The following is a 16,885-nucleotide window of genomic DNA, read 5'->3' on the forward strand; positions in this document are numbered from 1 at the left end:
TCTACATTTTTAGTTTTTTTTCCTTTAGTATTTTCTTGCTGAAGTTTCTCCGGTCCCCATACTAATAGGTTTACATGACATTGTGCCATGTAACATCGTTTGTTTCTTTTTTCCAACCGGAATTGCATGTTATGTTATCATACTTAGGTGCGATAAGTTCTTATCTGACATTGTGGGACTTCCAGTGGTAAAATGTACCAAAACCTCCTGCCTTTATCCTTTAATGTTACAACGAAACACGTAAGTTCTGCTACCAAGGGAATTCTTGATATCGCTCTAACCTGTACAGGAAATATGTATTACAGCTATAATGGACAATGGTACTGCAGAAATTCTCATGAGCCTAAACAGAACTTATGGCGTCCGCAGGATGTGTACTCCATTTTCAAAGGAAAGTTACTGTCCCAAGATCTGAGATACCGAGCTTTTGATGTTGCTGACAAACTTTTCTCTGCAAAGAATTAATATAGATGTTAGGAAATCCACAAAGTAGATACGAGTACTTTGAGCTGCAGTAATGGAGCACAGAATCACGCTATACTTATACCAAACTGCTCATTCGAAGAAAAGTGTCAGTTGCTGATGCCAGTTCAGTACAATGTCATGTTTGCTCATTGATGCAAATGTGCCACAAACCAAACTGAAGTGTTATGCTAATTGTGGCAATGCATCATAAATCTTCCCAAAAGAATGACACATCTCTTGTGGCCAATTACTGAAAGTAGGTGATATTTTACGACTGAACTACAATGAAATGTGTGCCGATTTTCACACTATCTTCTTAATAAACAAATAAATATATGTTTCCCAAGGAACTGGATCCTCTTAGTTTCAGAGCCGTTTGAAACCAAACCTTTTGGGAGATATGACAATGACTAAGTGTGGCTTACCTGTCTGGTTTGAAGAGAAGGTTCCCGTAGATGAACCACTGGAAATGGCGGCTTGTGTTAATAGAAAGGCAACAGCTTTATTAAAAAAGGGACAATTTTACAGTTGAGGTTTTTGCGTAAAACTTACCCATGCAACTGATATTCCAATTAGTTCGAAGAAAATAGGGAGAACCGGGAGCTTATCTATGGCCTGCAGTTGAGATAGCAAGATGATCAGACTGATTTTCTTTGCCCGTTGCATATTAGGTCATCTGGAATTTTACCTCAATAACCATCATGGAAGCCCAGAATGCAGCAATTGCTGCAAAGCCTATACCGGCTAGAGCAAAGATATCTTCGGTAGTGTTGAACTGTTTGAGATTCCAGTTTGATTAGTTTCCTTCATTGATAAAAATGAAACCTTGATGGAAGTGCAATTCAGAACAACTACTATTTGATACATGTATCTTCCCTTCAACATTAACTAGCAGTAGCACTACATAGGAAAGACTCTTCCCGGTATTTTTAGTAGCCATGACCCATGAGATTATGAACTATGACCTTGGAAGTATATTGTTTTTCACAAAAAAAATATCAACTCAAATTTTTGGTTGAGCTGGTTGATGCATGCAAATCAGCATTGTACCGAAAATCCCTAAAAAAACATTGTACCCAAAATTCTTAGTGTACAGAACAAGCTCAAAATTCTAATGATAATAATTACGGTTCACTTCATGCCCATGTTTAGATCAATGGAATCTGGATGAAGCAAGGGTGCCATATTGCTGCCATTTCGACATTGGGCTAAACTTGGTTACATGAAAGTAACTATCGAATCAAACCATGCTGACGTGCATCCCATGTCGACCTGTGGTTCTGTGAGCTTAGCTTTTCTAGGTTCTGAGTTTGTTTTAGTGCTAGTTTTCACCCGGATTTCCTTCAATTGACTGAGCACAAATTCTTCTTCATTGATGGGATGAGGCAAAAGTTCTGTGTTCTGTTTGAGAAAAGCAAGGGTGGCCTGAGGCCGGAGCACCGGCCACATCAACCCGTAGTTCTCACATAGGGATCATAGCATATATCACGAAGCATTTGGAGCTGATGCTGCACTGGGCATCAGGTGCACCAGGAAGCAATAACGTTTCTCAAATATCTACATTATGGATCTCTTCCTTGTTAATAGGATGCATAAATCACTGATGCAAAATCAAATTTGTTCAGGCAACCGATACTAGCAGTACTACGTTAAACCTTTAACCTCAAAAACTACATTAAACCCATTCCCCTTTTCAGATTCAAAACTCAATCTTGATTTTTTTTTCAGAAAAGATTGTAATCTCATAGGTAAAGATAAATGACAAGGAACTCACTGAACTCTTGACATATTTCACGATGCTTCCGGTTTCTGAACTGTCCTGCGCAGCCTTGGCAACTACACCGCGACTTCTTGTCCTGCCTGAACAAATTTCAGTGCACACGATGAATTACCGCGGGGCGCGTCAAACAAAACAGAACAAATTCGCAACCGGAGCACATGGTAGCTTCTTCTAGGAGGTAATTAAGTTACCTGCCACGACGGAGCTTCGGAGCCTGGGCAGATTGATGGGGACACTCCTGCTGCCACCGCCGCCGCACGGCGCGAGCGCTGCAGGCTGAGCGATGGAGAGGGCGCAGGCCATCATCGCCAAGATCCCTCGCCTGGGGATTGGTGCAGAGTACTGCGATAGCGTGCGTGAAGGATGCTTGGAGGAACCGGGGAAACTACTGTGCTGTTTGGCCTTCGTCTGCAACAGCGGATGTGAGCGGGAGCTCCCTAGTCCACTAACGCTTCATCAGATGGCAGGTTTGCAGATTGCCCCCTTTTGTTCTGCACTCTTTCGATGGTCAGAATGCTACTGTCCTTGTTGGACAGTTGTACTACTCTTTGCCCTTCCGAAACAGAAGCTGTACTACTCCTTTTGTGTTGGAAGAAGTTGTACTGGTCATAAAACAATACTTCGATAAGAACAAGATCACAACTCCGCATTTCCCTGATGTAGTGCTATTTATAACGTTCCATGTATCTAAGATCCAAAGGAAAAGAAAAGAAAAAATTGTTCCTAGTGCTTGAATCTGAAATCTTAAAGGAGAGGGAACGCTCCCTACAGGGCATGGATTTGTTCATCTACATTTCCAACATGATTCAAGATCATGTGAGCTTCTTTATGTAGATAAAGACTTGTACGGGTTTGCTTGGTCATAGCACTTTGCGGAAGAGAACCACAGCTTTGAGTAATATGGCTTATGGAATCCCATCCGATTTGAGGATGACCACTCTTTGCAAGCTTAGCCATGATCAGAATCACCAGAGGTGGAGTTTGAGGCAAATGGGCACAAAATAAAATGGGATACTACCTTGCCAATGGCATATACCCACAATGGGCAATGTTTGTCAAACTAACTTCAAACCCCCATGGTAACAAACAATCTTGTTCTCATAACACTCAAGTTGCGCTAAAAAGGATGTGGAGAGTACATTTGGTATTTTACAAGTCCAATTTGCTATTGTCCGTCTTGGTTTTGGGACCAAAAGACGCTTTGGAGGATCATGATGGATTATGTGATCTTGCACAATATGATCATCGAGTATGAGCATGATCAAGATTTTGACCACCACTACGACTTCATTGGAAGGATGGTAGATCCTCGTCGGAGAGAAGACCAATAAAAATTCCTTCAAGTTCTCATGACACTCGAGATGCGAAGGCTCATCAGAAGCTTAAGGAAGATCTCATCGAGAAGTGGTGGGAGTGGAATGGCGAACAAAATCATTGATTTGCTCTTTCGGTTTGTAGTTTCATATTTCAGTTTCGATGAACTTTGTTATTTGCTTCATTAGATTTGTGTTCGATTGATGATAAACACTGGGCTGTAATAGTTATGTACCATTTGTTTCCTACTTTTTCTGATTATATTCTACTCGATTTGAACTTTCTATAGCTAAAGTGATTTAGATTGCATATATATATGCACCTTTTCCGATTAAGAGCGCTTTATTAATTAAACTCAATAAGTTAATACAATTCATAAGAACCGAAGTTCGGCCTGCATAGATACGATTCACACAACTTCTAGCAAGAAAGAAAAATAAACAAACGACGCAATACAAGAAGAAGTAGAGATCTCGTAGAATGCCAATGGCGTGGAGGCTGATCCATAGACAACGCTGCCATCCATGAGGGGTAAAGATATCCATCACCGACCCTCCAACCGTGTGTACACCACCATAAAGATATCATTATTTTCCATACGTTGTAGAGACGACCATGAACGAAACAAATGAGTACAATTGTAAATGACCCGCAAAGCGACTTCCACCCTAGTGAAATTCTATACTTGTGGTCCATTTCATTAACTAGTTGTCAAAAATACTTGCAACACTACGTGAAGGGTACAAGTTAGAAGCCATGTGGATGACAGGCCATGTAGAATGGATGAATTTACACTGGAAAATAAGTTCTTAGTTGTCTCATCATGATAACAAAAACCATATTTTAAACCCCCATGCTAGTTGTGTGTTGCATATATGTTGTGAGCCCAGCCCTCGTGCTGCTGGATGTGTGTGGCGTGCTTATGTTTAACTTTATTGTATGAACCTTGTTGGCCGCGGGGCTTTATTAATTTAAAGCCGAGCTCTGCTCGAGCCTTATGTCTAAAAAGCTGTGTGTTGCATATATGCACAATTTAAACCCCCATGCTTGTTTTGGGTATGCTAGAAAAACAGATTTTGTTTGGATACCCAAACCTTCTCTATCCTAAAGCCAAAACCGGCTTGGTATCCAAAATATGGCAATGCTCTTGGAGATGCTCTTAGAACATTAGGAAGTGCGAGGGAGAATTTAGTGCCTCTTTAGATTGGATATTCACAAACACAAGAATAAGAAAAACACAAGAATGACACACCATGTACTTTCTACACACCAATGTTTACAACTGTGTGCTATGCCCCTGTCATGTCACTCAGGACTGGATTCACCTCTTTTTTGAGTGCAATTTCAGTAGAATAATATGAACTTATTTACAGATTGAATGGAGCAAGCAGATAATGTTGAAACCATGTTTATCAGGGCAAGGGCAACTTTTGCTAAACCTTTCTTCACTGAGATTGTGATCCTGGCCTGCTGGCATATTTGGAAAGTGAGGAATGAATTTATTTTTCAGCATGTGAGACCTTCTTTTAGAGCATGGGTCAATAAATTCAAGCATGAAGTTACACTGCATGCACACAGGATCAAAGACAAGCACTCTGAATCCTTCAAGTCCTGGATAGACACCCTGTTGTAACCCTTTTATTTTATTTTGTATAGTCCTCTTTTCTTTCTTTTTGTACATAATCTTTTGTAAAGTTGGGGGTTTCAAAAATGCTATGGGGGTTTTGCCCCACAGTTCTTGGTAAAAAAATGTACTTTCTACATGATTTTGGAAAACATAAATATTGCAGATGGTGTCTCCTGATGGAACACATGAAATAGATCCAAGAATTTTGCATTATGAACATAAATGATAAACGCGCATTGCACTTCTTAAATAACTAGGGCTTAATCTTTCATGTAAGGATCGAGGGTTCAAAATAATGTCTTATTGCATAAAACCCTTTGTAAGAGAACATTCCTAAGAATTAGAATCTTGGAGTCACACGCCCCAAAGCTAGCCCAAATAGTGGAAAATGATACCTAAATATCGTAGGGGTGGACATCTTAATGGAGAACTGAAAGTCTGAAACGGTATTGAAACCAACTATACCTAAACCCATAACTTGTGTATCTAATTTGGTCCTCGACTTTGAAAAACCAAACTTAATTCGGGTTTCACCTTAGGTACTCGAAATATCTGAAGAAACTGAAACAAATCCAAAATGGTCCTTAGCCCACGCCGCAAAAAGAGGCATCTTTTACAGTACCTTTTACCACACCTGGTAAGGGGAGAGGTATGATTAGTCAACGGTGAGGATTAAACGGCCCGACAGCCCATCAACACGTACACCATGGAAAAAAATAGCTCTATTGGAAACAGGCCCAACAATTGGCCCAGCACGAGAGAAGTCGCCAGCCTCCGTCACGAGAGAAGTCGCCAGCCTCTGTCAACATCTCGTTCTCCCTGGAGCGTGACCGCCGCCGCCATCGCGCCATCCCGTCGGCGTCGTCCTGCGCGGACCGCAACCGCCGCCTCCGTCGACACCCTCGCCAGCCTCCGTCGCGTGACCGCCGCCGCCATCGCGGTATCCCATCGGCGTCGTCCTACGCGGAGCGCAACCGCCGCCTCCGTCGACACCCTCGAGATCCCGTCATCCCGCGTGGAGACCGCTGCCGCCATCGACACCCCGTCCTCCTGCATCTAGGGCGACCGCCGCCATCGACTCCACGCCATCCTGCATCGTGGGCGGCCGCCGCCACCAGCGGATCGGCCCGGTCCTGCATCGCCGACACCAGGTAGCCTATTTCTGACGAACACCGTATTGTGGATGCTTGCCATGTCGCTATTTGAGCCATGAGTGTGCTGTTCATGTGCTGTGGGTATTGGCCAGATCATCAAGTAAATAGATGATATTCTGTTTTAGAGACATTATGTATGGTGATGTGCCTCACATTGCTAGCTCCACATGTGCAGGTGTGCATGTTGTGGCTTGTGAAACTGCAATTATCATGACATAGTAGTCTGATTGTTGAGTCTAATGCCGTCCTTTGTACATGTTGGTTTTATTCGTAATCAGTTTATCACATATAGAAAAAAAGGTGGAGGAAAAATGTTAAGAGATGTTCGAAAAGGAAAGACATTGTTCTGTGATAAAGTTTGTTTTAGATTCAAATCCTTGTTGTACTGTAAAGGCTTTCTGAGTTTATCGAAATTTACTTAGAGAGATACATGTATGATGTCTGGTTCTATTTAGTCAAACTTTAGGAGTTTGGAGGAAAGGTGTGGGATGAAGTTGTGATGGGCGCAAGTGATACTTGGTTTCATTTTTAATGAAATCGGGAGCGGGAAAGCCAACCTTTTACTGGGAAAGTTCTCGATCCAATTCCAATAAAGCCGAAAGGTGCTCCATCTAAGAAGAGGCCTAAGGCGTTCCATGAGAGATTCAGACCCGCGGACTAAGATAACTGTACCATAATGATAAATTGTGTGCTGCATGTAATGAACACCAAATGTTATCTTCATTCCGCCAATATTATTTCTCGTATACGACATGTATTATTTAATGTTTCTTTTGTTTAAACATATACCAGGTGGTATGTGATTTGAAGCAAAAGGTGTTGCTGTGTCGTCTTCCGAAGGTGGCTGTCTTCCCAACGTGTGATGATTCTGGTACATGGATGTGGCGATGTTCTGATAAGGTTTTAGGCTTAGCTCTGAAACACCAAACACATTTGCTTATTTGCTTATTTGGAATGTCAGTTACATATGTGTTCAGTGTCAACTCTTTTCTGTAATATGATACCTAGAAACAAAAAAGGGTTTTTATCTGATGCAATGGTTGTCTGAAACTCTGAAGGTGGTGGTGCTTCCCTGATGCTATGCTACTTGCAGCAGACAGTTTTTATGACATACGCCAGTATAGATGAACTCTGCTCTGACTTTCCTTTTTCTCATTTCCTTGTGCAACTGGTTTAGTATTATAGCTTTGCTTTGTGGGCTACTGGGTACAAAGTATCAGGGCTGAGAGCCTGAGAGTGTGTAGACAAAGGAGCAGCTTTAACCAGTGATAATGGCGTTCTAAGTTTGCTTGTTGTGGAGTATTCCTGTCAAGTTCTGTGAACATGGGAATCGGAAAACAATTTTTACAATGCTTTGTGTTGTACACTATAGGGAAGATATTATGCCCTACCACAGGTGTAACGGTGAACTCCAAGTACCTTAGCCTGGTCGATAGTGTCCAGAAGGTTAGATCTATTAACTGGGCCAAATCTGACATGTGTATGCTATTCATGAGTACTTTCACAATTTCAGACAAATGCTATGAGTAAGTCTCAAAGAACTAAACGTTTGTAAATCTAGCAGTCTCTCGTTTGTAACTAACTATACACTAGAGCAAGGAATTTCTTTTGTCTACGACGGCTGAGTTTGAGAGTGCAATTGAACTATTTGAAAAGTAGCATAAAGAGTATTTTGAATCATACAAGATAAAGATTATAACACGCCAGATTTCTCGATCAGACAAAATGACAAACTCTGTTCGAAACATTATAAACTAAAGTAAAGACTTTGTAGTACGAAACTCTAGTTCAGAACATTATAAACTAATTAAAGTAAACACTTTGTAGTACGAAACTCTAGTTCGGAACATTGTAAACTAAAGTAAACACGGGAGAAAAGGATCATAGCAAATTCCGATCATGCCTCGCCATAAAGACCGGGACCTGTGCCGTCGATCTTGCCACGCCAAGTCTTAAACTTATGCTTGCAGCTCAGGTCTTCGTCATCGTCATCAGTGCCATCCATCATCAAAGGGTCGCGGTCGATGACCTCCTTCACATGTAGAATGAGGTTGTACTCGTGCGTGCGCTTGTACGTAGGGGAGCTTGGAGCCGGCGGTGATTCGACGTCCTCGTCAGAGCCAGGCAGCGTAGGCACCAGAATAGGCGCCGGCACCATAACTGCCAGCTCCTTTGGCACAGAGGAGGGGTCACGCAGCCACGCGGTGACATGCACAAGATAGAGGTCAGTCACCGGTAACATCTCGTCGAGCACGCCGTCGAGACCAGCCAGCACAAGGTTCACGGCCTGCGGCTCCTGCGCCTCCTCTGTAATCACCTTGCTTCAGCATGCTCTGAAATACAGCAAATATTTTATGTCAGCTTTTGATCCTTTGCTGATCTTCTTTATGTTCTGTAATATATAAAGATCAAAAGCGCCTATTATAGCAGCATCAGATCCTCTCATGCTTTTCAGTTTCCGGCAGACAGTAGTAAAGATACTGCAAGGAAAAATATTGAGGTGGAGGAATTACTGGAACTATCACTTATTCAGTTTATAACCTATAGGTAAATGAAAGCTACATCAATATGACATAGTAATCAATTCATAAAATTTATTGAAAACATTTTAGTAGACTTCACTAAAACATAAGATTCATAAGTTATGAATCCTAATGTAACTAAATTTCCTTATTGGCGGCATATGAGGAAATGTCAGTTTGCTATCCAGTGGTTGTAGCCTAGTGAACATCTATGTGAGATTGCCTCAAATGGTTGCAAGGGGCTGCATAATCTGGCATGTTAATATAGCGAAACCTGGCCCTAGTACTCTAGAATTCAGAGAGATAGAAGCAACAACAGATGGAGATTCAGTTCCACGATATTTGTATCTAATACACATGCACAAATAGTACTGACAAGATAATGAAGCCTTGAACTGGCAGACAGATTTACATGTAACAATCAAAGGAACTTACTCCCACCGAAGGTGACCAACAAGCATCCAGTCGTCGTCCTTGTCTTCATAAGTAAGGACATACTCCTGGTCTTGGAGGCAATCGGCCTTGCCATTGGTAAGCCTGTCCTTGGCTGATGGTTTACGCACCACGCTCCAATCCAAAAGAAAGATGTTGTGGACTTTGAATTATTTGGTAGTTCGTCTACTACTGGATACTCGTCTATAGTATTTGATGACCTAGTCTTCTTATTCAGGTCTGAAGAGGAATAGTACAAACAATCGAAGTCTTGCAACCACATGGAAATACAATCTTTCTTATGTCATGTTTCTTCATGACTAATCAGACCCAAGCTGTGCAAATGATTCCACTCTTCCTCTATATTATAATAAGCATTGCTTTTCAGATAATTGAGAAAAATCTAACATGCGTTGAAAGCTAGAAGAAAACCTTCAAATAGAGCAACACTGTTCAACTGTATTTGCCTCAAAGGCTAAATCCATAAAATATGATAACTTCAGTAAGGGGTGTGTAACTGTATACGCATGATAGAGCAAAAATGCATACATCACATAAATTCAGAAACTGAAAGATCACATAAGACTTCAGAAATTCCGGTCGCAAAAATTGCAGATAACAGAGGCACTAAGCATGATTTGTTGTCTTCTATAAAATGGATTTACCTCCCAGATTAGTGTAAACATAAACATATGAATAAATAGGTGAGCGCAAGCACACAACATGGCAGGAACAATCTCTGTTCTTTCATGCTTGACACAAAGGAAATGGCAGCAACAGTCTATTGCTGAATGTAGCCTAGGATCTCACTCCCTCCTCTCAGCTCACGCGAGGTAGAAGAGGATATTCGGAGAAAGATTCGGTACCGGCATAGTGTTTGCCGTGGCGGGAGACGTGCAGGAGGTAGCCCAGGCGCTGCGCCGGACGCCATCTCCGTGGCTCGCGTCGCCGCCGGCCGGAAGCACCTCGCCGGCGTACTAGGGCGTTGAACATGGCCGGCCGCGGTGGCCGTCGCCGGGAGACACCGTCGAGCAGCCTTGCTCCTCCCCAGAGGACAATAGGAGCACCCGTCGAGCTATGGCCTTCCCTTACCTCGGAACGCTCGCTCCGGTCCGTCGGCTCGGTCGCCACGGGTCGCTCTCCGTAGCAGGAAGAGGAGAAGGGCACCGGCAGTGGCTCGCGCCTTCCTCATTGTCGAGGTGCTCCTAGACCCCGCCGCCTCCTCCCCCCTCCCCTCCGGTCAACGACAGGGTGCAGCAGCAGTCGGCCAAGTCCACGTCCATGTCGAGGACGACCCGGACGCCGAATGTGGCGCAGACGGCGGAGTCGGGATGGGAATGAGGATGGAGAGGCCGAGATCCTCCGCGGCGATGGTGAGGATGGAGGCCGAGGAGCCGTGGTCCACCGTCGTGGCGCCGGAGTTGGGGATGGACATAGCGGCGGCGGCGGAACCTCTCTCGTCGTGGAAGAACGAACAGGAATCCCATCCACAGCTACTCTGGTTGGCAGCTAATGGGCTGGACCAATCTACTGGGCTGGGCCTGTCAATTGGGCCGGCCTGCCGATGTTTTTTCTTTACTGAGGTGCGAAAATTGTGAGAGGTATGTAACATACCTCTTTAGTTTTCAACTGTGGTATGAAATTTTTTGGACCATTGGATGAACGAAAATTAATGGCTATTATTCATTTAGGGGTACCACAAAACAACCCCAAAAAGAACCCATGTAGTCACACACGCACACCCTTCTCTCTTCGTCTTCCCTACCCTTTGTCTTTCAGCTCCCCTAACCCTAGCCAACTTTGTGCCATAGCCACACACACCACCACCGTTGACTCGTGCCATCGATGGAACCTCTCCAACCTTCAACACCTTCTCTTATGGTTTGACTTCTCTATTGTGCTCTGTCGTGAGCCATAAATAGCAGCGGTGGACCTGCATATCTTCATCTCCTCTTGCATCTCTACCCGCATCTATTCTTTTGGATAACCGAGAAACAAGCCAAAATTTTGGTCCTAAGAATTTTTGGTTCTTAGATTTCCACATGCTATATTGGTACTCAGTTTTACAACGCCAAAAAAATTCAAACACCGAAGAACCAAAGCCAAAATTTCTCAAACATAACGCGGGATCTTGTTTTGAAATCCAACGAACTCAACGATGTAGACAGATCGTTAATGGGATTAAGCTTATGAGATAAATCATTTTAAACACTTAAATTTGCAATAAATAAATGATGTTAGCTTGAGGTGTCAATTTTTTTGCATGCATGCAACATCTCTCTCTCTCTCTCTCTCTCTCTCTCAGGACAATTTCTGTTGGAGAAGCGGGACAGGGATAGACAAAAACAAGCCCACCTTACACAGTACACACTATGCTACTTAGATTTTCCCAAAAATCTTTTTCTTATGCATCATCTTTTTTGGTAGTACAAATTGTAGACGAGATTTTACATAACGTCACGAAAGCTTGCTGGCAAAATCCTGACGAAATCCAAAAGGCTGTCAAACATGTCGACCGACTGAGTTGAAGAGAGGAATGAAACGACCAAACAAGCACGAGATCCAGATTCCTGCTTAACCGAGCACGACGCAGCCGTAGAGTCGAAGCCAAACTTTTGTGGGAACACTGCACCCGAGGGTAGTACGCTTGCTTGCCCGTGACGAGCGCAGCGCAAGCTAGCGCGCCGTCCAACTGCCTCTGACCCCAAAAGAGGGGATCACGAGATCGCCTGCCGCGCCTTGTCTCGTTGCGTTTTCCTGATCCCGGACGAAGAGCCTCTTTCGCGCGCGCGCGCGTCTATCTGTACATCCCATTTTCAGGAGTCAGGACTCATCAATCATCGTCGCGCGCTAGTGTAGCGTCAGCCACCGAGAGCCCGCCCACTATCGCTCCTGCCAGTGCCATTTTCAGTCTCCGAGAGAGAAGGATAACGGAGATGGATGCGGAGGCCGGCGAGGCTGGGCGTCAGCATTCCCCCGGCGCGCCGACGAGTCCCGCAGCGCCGTTCGTCAGGTCGTCGTCGCGTCTCGGCGCGGCCGAGAGCTTCGACGGCGCGCTCAGGGTTGAGCCTGTTCTTTTCGGTCCCAGAGCACTTACCAATCGCGCCGCGTGGCGTGCGTGCCTCTTGATGTCTGACCTTTACGTCTTGAGCTGCAGGAGCTCAAGGATCTGCGGTTCCAGCTGCACCAGGCGGCGGACTGCTGCGAGAAGGCGTTCCTCGGCACCGAGCAGAAGAGGCTGTAAGTGCAGACCTTCCGTCGATTATTTCACTCCAACACATCCATTTCTTCCCTTTCCTCTCGTGGACCCGATGGCCGCGTGTAAGTTCAATTTCTTGCGCATGTTTGAACTTTGAAGGATACTGGACAGCACCAAGAGCTACATCTGCGATGCGGTTGTGACGGTGATTGATCACCTGGGAACTGTTTCATCCAAGCTCGAGCACCAGCTGGAGGACAAGACCGAGATCACGCAAACAGAGCGAAAGATCACCTTCCTCAAACAGGTTGGTGTTCTCTCTGCTTGTACTCGCTGTAATAAATTCTGTATGGCATGAAGAGAGCTCGTCTAATTACCAGATGAAGTTCGGAGTACATATAGAATGATACAGTAGCAGTGAATTGATGAACATCGACCAAATCGAACCTTGCTACACTCACTGAATTTGTATGATTTCCTGACTGTACCAGAGGCTTCTGACATGCGAACAATATGCAATTTCTCTCAACCTATTGGCTCTACGTATGGACACTGGCGCCGTACAATACCATCGCCGTTACCTCTCGCAATGTACAGTTTTCAAGCTTTGTTTGATTCTACATGATGAAATACTTCTGCTCAGCTATGATTTTACTAACTAGTACCACTCCTTCACTCCAGCTACGGAGACAAACAATAAGGAAAATGTTACTGATACAAGGTTTGTTATATACTCCAGTTCAAGTTATTTCACTTTCTTTGAACCTATTAGTATTATATATCTGCAATTTGCATCAGTGTATGACATTATCAGCATTGTCACACAGCAGGGGTCACCCGGTGCCTGGAGCCAATCGCACTCTGAAGCCATATGATGTTGAGTCAACCATCGGTAATTTTCTTGGGAAATGAAAAATATTTCCAATGACTGTGTATCTTCCACGCAAAATTGTTCTGCTTTCTGAAGAAGAGAAATGGTGTATTCTGTGCACTTCTAAAAATCCCGAAATATACATGGAAATATGGTCGGTCCCCTTTTGTGTCCGTGACAATAAAAGAACCAGTGAAAAGCTCATTCTCCCCTTCTATGTACCAATTTTTAGCACAACCTCAACTCGCTTTCCTGGATTTACAAATAACATCAGCTAGTTGTTTTTCGCTGTTTTAAGCTTACTTTCTGCATACAATCGCTGTCGATTTACCGTATTTGTATTGATATGGTGTTCTTATTAGGGAGGGAAGTTACCGTGGCAGTTGCAGACGTTGGAAACCCAGCATCCATAACGAGGTCATTTTCCTTCAGAGCAGAGGTATCCTACATTCAATCAATCATGTATTTGTTCACTTCAATAGCAAATATGTACTCTAAACACTATTTACACCATAAAATCAGCACGATACTGCTTACGTATGCAAGTTTTATTCAGTCATGCACAGAGCAATACAAGGACGAACATGCTTCCTTCCTTTCTTTCTACCTTGATGCATAAGAAAATTTCCTCTGAAATATTTGCAGGATGTTCACATTGCTCCAGGCGTTCATAAGAAGAAGAAAGCCAGCCACCGCAGCAACATCTTGGCATTCCTCAAGAGAAGTAAGCAGCATGCATAAGAGTGAGAACCTCCACTGGATACAGTTAGAAATGCAATGACCATTGGTGTGACTGCCAGAGGTTTTGCTGACCATGCGTGTCCACTGCTCTGTAACAGAATGTAAATGTACTTTGAGTTTTGCACTCCTGCACGGATGTGTAGAAAATTAAAGTTCAGGGCCGAGCTGAACATTCTTGCAGCATAAGGGGGAACACACGCGCTCATTTAATTTAGATCATGTACAAGGGACAGGTTTACTAGATCAACAGCATGGTGTCCTTCTAGTTCGGCATGCATAGCTAGCCAAACATGTCCAAAAACACCCCTTTCGGTTCTCTTCTCGATTTCTCGGTGCCTTAATCTAATCTGTTGCCATGTATGTGAAAACCATATATAGTTTCTATTTCTTCTTTATTTTAAGCAACTGATCTAATTTTAGTAATTACTCAAATAAAGTGCATCAGACACTGAAACGAACATGAATATTGAACGTCCCTGACATAACCAAAAGTTACATTGAAGAAGCCTCAAGCTCTACTTTCTTAACCTGATTTTCTTCCATGAAAAAAAAAAAATCCGAATAAGACCAACATTGCACAACTAGCCTCAAAGGATTTTAATAACCATATGATTATCGAAAAGTGTATTTGCCCCCTAGCTCCATTGATCTCTTCATTTTAAAAAATTAGAACCATATTATAAGTTTTAAAAAATTCTAAAATAAATCTAGACATAATCAATGATGTAATTGACAAGCATGAAAAATCTTAGTGCAAAATTATTCGTATTGTAGGCTACACGAAAATGAGGAAACTGATAAAATATGTAGATTTGAAATACGTATACCGAGATCCACACTTTTGTCATTTTTGTGTAGCTTAGAATACAAAGTATTTGATATCACTTTTGTCATTTTGTGTAGCTTAGAATACAAAGTATTTGGAACTAATATTTTTCAAGCTTTTGGGATACATCATTAGCTAATTTGGATATAGTTTTAAAAACTTGTAAAAACGTATAAATATATTTTAATTGAAAAAAATAACAGTATGACCTGAGCCCAGGAGATATAAGGACGCAATTCTTCCAGACAGGCCGCAGAACCATTTGTGACCCAAAAAAAAACAGTGTAGTTAATTCGGTCTTGGGCCAGGTTCACCGAATTGACGGGAGTAGTAGAAACGCGCAATTCCTATATGCCGACCAGGTCGGCACCTGCACCGCGCCGCACACCCCCGCGCGCGGTGTGGGCCGGCCCGGTTAGGCGTTTTTTCCTGTTTCTTTCTTTTTTTTTTCCTTTTTCTTTTCTGTTTTCTGTTTTTTTTCTTTTCTGTTTTCTTTTTCACTGTTTCTTTTTTTCTCACGTTTTATTTTATGGTTAAGAATAATTTTCGAAAATTATAAATTTGAAAATGTTCAAGTTTTGAAATTTTTTTGAACAAATTTTGAATTTTGAACAAATTTTTAATCTTGGACGAATTTTGAAATTTGAACAAATTTTAAGTTTTGAACGATTTTTAAAATTTGAACGAATTTTTAATCTTGAACGAATTTTCAGATTTCTGAAGAATTTTGAACAAAAAAAATTCGAACGGTTTTTGAAATTTGAACGAATTTCAAAATTTCAACAAATTTTAATCTTGAACGAATTTCCAAATTTCGGAATAATTTTGAATTTTGAACAAAATTAAATCAAAATCTGAACATTTTTAATTTCCAAAATTTCGAATCTGAACAGATTTTAAAAAAAATTCTATGAATTCTTTTTAAAGTTAGATATTGAAAAAGAAAAATATTTAAAAAAAGAAACAGCAAAAAAAAGAAAAAAACATACCTACTACTAATGGGCCGCGGCCCAACCAACCGGCCTGGTCGGTGGGGTGTGCGGTGGCCCGTACACACCGACCAGGTCGGTGTACAGCACTCCCCGTAGAAACGAGGCTTAAACTAACTTCCTAACAATCTGGCAATAAAGGCCCATGTCGTCCATTCGCTCGCCCTCCCCTCGATAATTTAGGGTGTGTTCGGTTTGGGAATTAGGTGGAACGAAATGGAACCGTTCCGCACCCAGAGCTCGTTTCTGTGTTCGGTTGTAAACTGGAATGGAATGAAGTGGTTCCTCCAAATGGAATATTCCCTCTAGATCCGGAATGAAGTGGTTCCTCCGATTCGGTCGGACGAGGTGGAACGGGTGACTGTCACATGCTGATTAATTAAGTTTAGCAATAATTAACCAAGTTTAGCAATAATTAATCAAGTTTAGCAAATAATTAATCGAGTTTAGAATAATTAATCGGGTGATTATCTCACCAATTCTATTCCATTCTCACCCCATTCCAAAACCGAACACAAGGATGGAACCGTTCCGTGACATTTTTTTGTTCAAACCGAACACAGGGATGGAATGGTTCCGTGCCAGTGGAATGGAACGGTTCCATTCCATTCCACCCCATCCCCAAACCGAACACACCCTTAGAGCATCTCCAGCCACGTCCCCCAAAGCGTCCCCCAAAGCGCGCCGGATTGAGCGTTTGGGGGACGTATTTCGTTGGTGCCGCGTTTGGGGGACGTCGCTCCCCAGTCGCGTCCCCCAAACGCCGCCCCCAAAATTTAAATAGATAGAATAAAACTCTTTACTAATATTTAAATCGGTTCAACATAAACAAAATACATATAAAACTTTGAAAAACATAATTAAATTAGATATAAATTATTTTAAACTACTACTTCTTCTTCTTCGATGATGGCCCTGCCTCGTCGTCGTCATCACGGTGGCGCTTCCTGCTCGTCACCTCTTCC

At 42.7% G+C, this 16,885-nt stretch overlaps 2 protein-coding genes and 2 long non-coding RNA genes across 5 annotated transcripts; 2 read left to right on the forward strand and 2 right to left on the reverse strand.

Moving 5' to 3' along the window:
* Nucleotides 1–188: 188 nt before the first annotated feature.
* LOC127343976 (protein CURVATURE THYLAKOID 1C, chloroplastic) lies at nucleotides 189–2,713 on the reverse strand. Its single transcript, XM_051370195.1, has 6 exons — nucleotides 2,437–2,713; nucleotides 2,240–2,325; nucleotides 1,154–1,240; nucleotides 1,018–1,080; nucleotides 891–928; nucleotides 189–451 (listed from the first exon to the last, which is right to left on the reverse strand). Exons 1-6 carry the CDS (start codon nucleotides 2,549–2,551, stop codon nucleotides 397–399), a joined length of 444 nt encoding a protein of 147 aa, XP_051226155.1. The 5' UTR covers nucleotides 2,552–2,713; the 3' UTR covers nucleotides 189–396.
* A 3,207-nt stretch (nucleotides 2,714–5,920) lies between these two features.
* Nucleotides 5,921–7,390, forward strand: LOC127343973 (uncharacterized). Its single transcript, XR_007877643.2, has 2 exons — nucleotides 5,921–6,337; nucleotides 7,133–7,390. It is a non-coding gene; the product is annotated as an uncharacterized lncRNA (long non-coding RNA).
* Nucleotides 7,391–7,979: 589 nt separating this feature from the next.
* Nucleotides 7,980–10,850, reverse strand: LOC127343974 (uncharacterized). The gene is made up of 2 exons (XR_011755834.1): nucleotides 9,298–10,850; nucleotides 7,980–8,673 (listed from the first exon to the last, which is right to left on the reverse strand). It is a non-coding gene; the product is annotated as an uncharacterized lncRNA (long non-coding RNA).
* Nucleotides 10,851–12,102: 1,252 nt separating this feature from the next.
* LOC127343970 (probable protein ABIL5) lies at nucleotides 12,103–14,388 on the forward strand. Of its 2 annotated transcripts, none has more exons than XM_051370190.2 (8): nucleotides 12,103–12,356; nucleotides 12,452–12,534; nucleotides 12,653–12,800; nucleotides 12,985–13,084; nucleotides 13,175–13,214; nucleotides 13,321–13,385; nucleotides 13,727–13,803; nucleotides 14,010–14,388. In XM_051370190.2, the coding sequence occupies exons 1-8, from the start codon at nucleotides 12,231–12,233 to the stop codon at nucleotides 14,103–14,105; spliced, it is 735 nt and encodes a 244-aa protein (XP_051226150.1). In that variant the 5' UTR covers nucleotides 12,103–12,230; the 3' UTR covers nucleotides 14,106–14,388. The 2 variants fall into 2 exon arrangements, with proteins under 2 accessions (XP_051226150.1, XP_051226151.1); XM_051370191.2 differs by having other exon boundaries at nucleotides 12,124–12,356; nucleotides 13,324–13,385.
* Nucleotides 14,389–16,885: the final 2,497 nt, after the last annotated feature.

This window comes from Lolium perenne, chromosome 3 (assembly GCF_019359855.2).
Source record: "Lolium perenne isolate Kyuss_39 chromosome 3, Kyuss_2.0, whole genome shotgun sequence".
NCBI classification, from domain to species: domain Eukaryota; kingdom Viridiplantae; phylum Streptophyta; class Magnoliopsida; order Poales; family Poaceae; genus Lolium; species Lolium perenne.